This window comes from Tupaia chinensis, unplaced genomic scaffold, assembly GCF_000334495.1.
Source record: "Tupaia chinensis unplaced genomic scaffold, TupChi_1.0 Scaffold143833_1, whole genome shotgun sequence".
NCBI classification, from domain to species: Eukaryota; Metazoa; Chordata; class Mammalia; order Scandentia; family Tupaiidae; genus Tupaia; species Tupaia belangeri.
The window spans coordinates 12,398-19,086 of record NW_006203683.1 but is presented as its reverse complement, the minus strand read 5'-3'; the positions used below and the strand labels follow the sequence as shown (position 1 = coordinate 19,086).

At 40.3% G+C, this 6,689-nt stretch overlaps 1 protein-coding gene across 1 annotated transcript in view; it reads left to right on the top strand.

The window, feature by feature from the left end:
• LOC102486443 (inactive N-acetylated-alpha-linked acidic dipeptidase-like protein 2) overlaps positions 1-5,590 on the top strand; it is a gene marked incomplete at its 3' end in the record, with an annotated part of 436,765 nt that extends 431,175 nt beyond the window's left edge. Inside the window, 1 exon segment of the mRNA XM_027767020.1 lies at positions 5,497-5,590. Coding sequence (XP_027622821.1) covers positions 5,497-5,590 — 94 coding nt within the window.
• Positions 5,591-6,689: the final 1,099 nt, after the last annotated feature.

Here is a 6,689-nt window from a genome sequence, read left to right as displayed (position 1 = left end):
CCACACCCCCATGGACTTACCTCCCGATAGCCGAGCCCGGCGTTTCCGGCTGCTTCCGTGGCCCTTCTCTAAGAAGTCTGGGCTTCATTTCTCCCCAAGGTTCTTGCTCATTTTTTTCCTTCGTCCGGATGCCCTTCCACACGTGTGCAATAATTACACGGTGAAATGGTCCTTCCTAGGAAACCAAGGCGTCATTTTACCGATTTGTGCCGTTCACCTTTCATTGCTAACTGCATGAAGCTGGTCTGATTTGTCTCTAAACAAGCAAGCCCAGCAGAACAGGGAGCGTAACAGACGGCGTCTACAGGAGGAAGTGAGGGGAAGTGTCAGAGCCAAGGGGGAAGGTCGCGGGGTAAGTGTCCGCTCTCCCTTCCCCAGAGCCTCCTCCGGATCACGGTGAGGACTCGCTAGGTGCCCCAGGGTGCTGTGTGCTTCCTCTGCTCTTCGTCCTGGTAGGTCACGCCGGCCTTCACGATGAAGGCTCTTAGTTTCTTCCTCGCATTTCCATCAAACAGGTGCCCTAACTCTCCCACAGCGCCAGCTTCTCGGGGAGACTCTGTTGCATTTTGAATCTGAGGACGTAAGAGCCATCCCACAATGATAGTTCGACTTACAGTTTTAGTGGGTGGTATGAACTATGCTTACTTTAATCTGGATTTATAAAAATGGAGTAAACCATACCGTGCTCACCGAGTGCGTCTCAGTAACGTCTCTTTAGGAATAAAGAGAAAGTACACTATAGACCCCCTGGGGGTAATATTAGTCTACTGAATCTATTTCTATCAAATGGTGTTGTCCATACATTGATAAATGAATTCAAAGCATTTATTGCAAATATAGTCATCATACTCAGCAATGGACTTCAACAATTAAGGTGAGAAAAATACTAATCTCTAGATAGACATATTGAATAATTTAGGAAATAAACAGCATTTTTTTCCTCTTTCAATCCTGGTTTGTAAGTGAGAGAAAGACTTTTTAAAGTTTTCTTAAAATGTTCACTCGAATCTTTAAATACAATGGAAAATATTTCAGACTGAAGAAACAGAAACTTAATGTGGGATGACAATTATTTAACTGGTTTACTGTTAAAATTTTGCAAAGAAGCTATATACTTTCCTCTTTCTTTTCTCTAAAGGTCTATGGCTTTTAGTCTACGAAATAAACAATAACCAGATCAACAGAAAGAAGGCACACAATAATTTATGATACGCAGTTATGCACAGAAGCCATGCAAAATACGAGATTTAAAGAATGGCTAAATGACTGAAGGTTTTCTACCATATGCATTTGGAGTTAGGCTTTGAAATGGTGATTCAAAAAAATAAGTAGAGATTGTCCCATTACTGGGACCGGTGACAGAACTTTAGTCCTCCTCTACCTGGGACTGGCAGATGGTGTAATAGTTACATCACTGGGTTCCCACATGGCTGATGGTGGTTTGAGTCCCAGACCTGGTGGCTTGAAACACACTGGGCACATGTGTGTGTGCATGCCCAAAATCCCAGGAGGAGAAGAGATTTTGGTGTGGCCATCCCCACTGGGGGGATTATTTCTTGCTTCCTCTCTCTCTGTCTCTCTCTGTGTCTCAGGTGAGCACACACATTCTATAGCAAAATTATCTTTCTAAAAAAAAAAAAGAAAAAAACTAATATAAATGTTTTAAATCCTCCTCAACCTGTACCCAGGCAGTCAAAGGGAAACAGTAAAAACTCATTTGCATTCTTCCTCACTTTACTTTTATATAAATAGAAGTGAATTGATTGGATAAAGGCTCACATTTTAAAAAAAGCAAATTCTGTACCTGTAGCCCCTCTGAGTAGTCACCTCAAAATATCCAAAAGAAGGAAATTGTGAGGTGGCATATTTGGTACCCCACAATCTAGAAGGAGGTTCTGTCTTCCAACAAGTGGATTTTGCCTAACACCAATGAGACCACTAGCTCTGGGACTGTCAGTGTTATTTAGTGAGTGAGAAAAGCCTTTGCAATGAAACATCCTTTAATTCATTTTTGATATAGCAATACTTTTTATATTTAAAAATTATTTTTAAAATTTGCTGTAGGGTATGTGTGCTTGCCTGAGAGAGACAGAGAGAAAGGAAAAGTGAGAAGGCACCCCCCAAGGGGGTGGCCACGCCATAATCCCTTCTCCTCCATTCTCCCTTTAGGATTTGGGGCACATGTATGTACATGCGTGCATGGCATGATTTTCAAGCCTCTGGGAACCTCTCAGTCAGCCATATAGGATCCAGCTGCCTTAACCAGCTCACCATATGACCTGACATTTTTACTTCCATATTCAACTTTTTTCTTTCTAATTCACTCTTCCTTTATTTTCTGAACAGGAGTAGGGTGGTCTGAGAAGAATTCAGAAGGGAGAACAGAGTCTTATAAGGCCTCTCAAGGCAGATTGTGTGCTTCTGAAGATACTGTAGTGGACTTCCTCAGATACTGAAGAGCTATTTGCTGATGTTATGGGCCACAGGGATCCAAATGTCATTGCCATCCAGAGTACTACAGGGATTGGCTGATAATACAAGATACACAGATTGGTTTTCCTACCAGGAAATACAGTAGAATATTGCAAAGAATACTGAACAGGAAGTAAAAGATTTAGAGCTTAGTTTTAGTTCTCCACGAACAACCAACTGAGAGCCTTTTGATAGATCCTGAAATGAACCTCATATTACAGAAAAAAATATAGTATAGACCTCCACTATAGTTAGACTAAGGTATGTGACTTAAGCATCTTAGCAAATTCTGTGAGCCTCAGTTTCTTTCTCTATCATATGAGCATAATAATTCCTGCCTCACCGAGCTGCTGTGAAAATGAAAGAGAACCATGTTTGAAAATTCCTAAACAGCTTCTGATATTTATAGACTCTTAGTAAACTTGATATATTGAGATTTTGGCTTTCCCGTTTATTATTAACTATGTGTTCTCAGTGAAGCCAATTCTCAATGTTTTTAACACAGGATATTACTCCCCCCCCCACCTGCCTCTAAGATTGTCAGAATAATGAAATGAGACATGAAGCCATAAAGCCCTTTGAAAAGAATAAGGCCTCATGTAAATGTCAAGGAAAATTGCTCAGAAATGCTTAAGAAAGACTGAATTCCAGCGTGGGCAAGAAGCGTGTGCAGTGCCTCAACCACCCCTGCTGCATGGCAAGGGTGTACAAATCTCTCTTCTGCCTTTGAAGCTGCGAATAAAGCCGGTTTAGTTTGAGCAGGATTGTCGGCCAGGTGCCCTGAAAGTCCCAATGATGGTTGCCAGTTTCTTTTTGTAAGAAATAGCAAGGTGGTTGATTTATACTCCAGTTGTTGGAGCTGCCAAATGACTTTAAGAAAAAGAACAAAACAACTTTCTCCAGCAGCATAAAGAGAAGTTGCTGTTTTGCTCCCTCTCATTCTTTCATTTTAATCTTTTGTCATGTGGTTTCCAGATTCTTAAAGTGTAAAGGAACACGCTGTTCTGTAGTGTCTATTATCCAGTGCAAATTGGAGAAAGAGATAATACTTCTTAATCTTTTCCTAAAATTCCTTTTTACAAATAACTTATTCCAAAAACCAGTCCTCCTAGCATGATTTGGATGGCAGGCAATTCTCTTCTGGAAGTACAGACTGACTCGAATAGGCAGTTGCCCAGGGGTTTGCGATGGTTGTGCTGGAGATAAAGGCTGCAGAGACAGCTTGGCATTGCGGAAGAAGTGCTTCTTACATTTGGAGAAAAATGCCTCAGAGGAACGAAGAAGTATCAGAGGTGGTTCTTTCTCCTCTTTGTTTCCAAGAAACACATTTTCCCAAGCATATAGATCAAGTTAAATTGTGTTTTTATCATGACACATATTGAGCAAACAATAGAGAAATGTAAATTTTAGATATTAAATGGTTTGGGGCCCTTGTTGAATATGTACATATTTTTTCTTCTAAATGATATCTTTTATGTGTTCTATATTGTGTGAAGTTGACATGCTAATTTTCCCAAGACAATACTTTTATTCACAAATGATGTTTCAGAGTGTGTTAATAACATCAATACAGTTATATTTCCCCATATGACAGCTCCGTGGCTCTTAGAAATGTAGGGACATTTGGGAACCAGCAGTTAGCATAATGGCTATGTCGCTGGACTCCCACGTAGTCGACTGCGGTTCGCGTCCCGGACCCGGTGGCTTAAAACTCACGCCGGACGCATGTGCGTGCGTGCCCAAGATCCCGAGAGGAGAATGGAGGAGAAGGGATTGCGGCGTGACCATACCCTCTGGGGGGTGATTTCTCGCTTTCTATCTCTTTGTCTCTCTCTGTGTGTCTAGCGAATGCACGCGCCCTATAGCAAAAATGTCTCCAAAAAAAAAAAAAAAGAAATGTAGGGACATTCGTTAAGCCCAGGTAAATATTAAGTATCACTTGTGAGGGACCAGCAGTTGGCGTAATGACTGTTTCACTGGACTCCCACGTAGTTGATGGCAGATCAAGTCCCAGACCCAGTGGCTTAAACTCACGCTGGGTAGGTGTGCGTGCGTGCCCCAGATCTTGAGAGGAGAATGGAGGAGAAGGGATTGCAAAGTGGCGATCCCCCCTGGGGGATGATTTCTCGCTTTCTGTCTCTCTGTCTCTCTCTGTTTTGCTGGTGAGTGCATGTGCCCTATAGCAAAAACCTCTCCAAAAAGATATCACTTGAAGGATAAAGAGAGTTACCAGTTGCATCTGCTGCCAGTCCTCAGGTCCTTTGGGATGTATATGAGTGCATATGACTTGTCAGCCTATTAAACAGACACTAGTCCCACTGTGGTGCCTTCGCTGCTTTTCAGAGTTGTGAAGGTGTAAGGTTTTGGGGAGGTAGAGGGGGCGAAGGTATGTACACAAAGTCTAGGTGCAAGCCTCTGGGGATAACATGTACAATTTTATTTTTTAATTTAATTTGAACATTGATCTCAAACTTATATAAATAGTATTAGTTTTGATAAACTTTGGACAAGTGATTAGAAAGAGAGTAAGGCATTAAGGAAAATAGTACATAGGTTTTAGGGAAATTTCTTCTTAGATTAAATTACATTAAATAAAATAAATTGCCATTAGTTTTGTTTGGATTTTACTTAATACCATAACCAGACATTGATTTTTTTTCCAGTTTTTCCTTTCTACTGTTTGATCATATGTTCAACTGTAAAAATTATTTTAAAGTCCTAATATTACAACCCCTTCGATTAGGAAAGCCATCTCATAATATTCTAGCTTGAGAAAGGAAAAAAACGTGTATTTCGTTATAGTATTTTGAGACATGGAAAATATTAGCCCTTTTTTTTTCCCCCTTTTAGAAAGATAAAACTAAAAAGGGGGTTTGAAGTAAAAAGAGTTTATAAAATGTTCCATTCCCTCCTTGTCTCTGCCGCTCTGGATGTATAAAAGTGTGTGAAATAATGAGAAAGAGCCCACGAAACTGTAATTACTGAATGCTAGCGATGTTTGTTTCTTTTTCTTTTTTCTTTCAGCTTTCAGGAGAAGTGATTTTACAAATCGCCAACGAACCCGTTTTGCCCTTTAATGCTCTTGATATAGCTCTGGAAGTTCAAAACAGCCTTAAAGGTAATTTTTTACAAATTATGTTCATTTTAGCAAATGAAAATTTGTTCATATAATTTTCGGCAAAGAATGGATGCAGTTGTATATCAGCTATGCAACCCTGTGCCTCTGGCCCTGCAGAAGGTGGCTGTGAGAAGGTGCTAGAGAAATTTTAGCTGCCATGCCATGAGATGCGTGAACATATGGCCAAGGATCAAATTTTCACGTATGGTTAAACTGCTTTCTTTTATCCGAGATCTGAAAGTCTAAGTTTCTGTTATTACTTATAGGTACCATATGGAATAATACAAGAGGTCTTTTAAAGTTTATGGAATCTACATAATACTAAAGAATGTACATAGATTTCCAAAAAAAATTTGCACCAAAATAAACCTATACTTTAATTCCATTTTCCATGAACTATTTAATGGCTCCTCCTAAAAATTAGGGATTTGTCTTATTATTAATTTAGTTATTTATTTTAAAGCATTACATTTAACACCCAACAGGTCCAAACAAGGCTGGACCAGAAGCTCTCCTTTGGGGTTGGTTCCTTTGAGGCTGACAGCACATTAGAACATTAGACTCAGATGTTGGTTCAGGTCTTAGATCTGAGAAGAGGAGGAGAAAACCAGGCCCTTAGTTCCACATTCTCTATTTCAATTCCTTTATGCTTCACTGTGTCGTTTCCCCCCCCCCCAATTCTCTATTTCAATTCCTTTATGCTTCACTGTTTCCTTCCCCCCCCCAGTAGTAATAAGCCTCCTAGTGTGTCACTAAGCAAAGACAAGGGGAGGTTACTGTGATTCACATGCTCACCGTCTTCCTCTTCGAGCCACACCTCTTCTCGTCACGTCTTTAAAGAACGATTTGTAGACAGTTACTACTCATGCAAGTCCGCATTTTAACTGTAGTGCTTAAGTAGGACTGTAATCCTTCAGAAATGGGTCATTTTAAATAGCCAAATAACCCTAGTAGTTGAAATTTAATACTTTGTTATTTTCTTTAACTATCTGGCATACTTCCTACTACCTGGACTGCAGAATACCCTAGCCCAGCTGTTGTCTGACGTCGTTCCCTGGTTTTTACTGAAGGCGACAACTCGTGTCCTGAGCAACGGAGT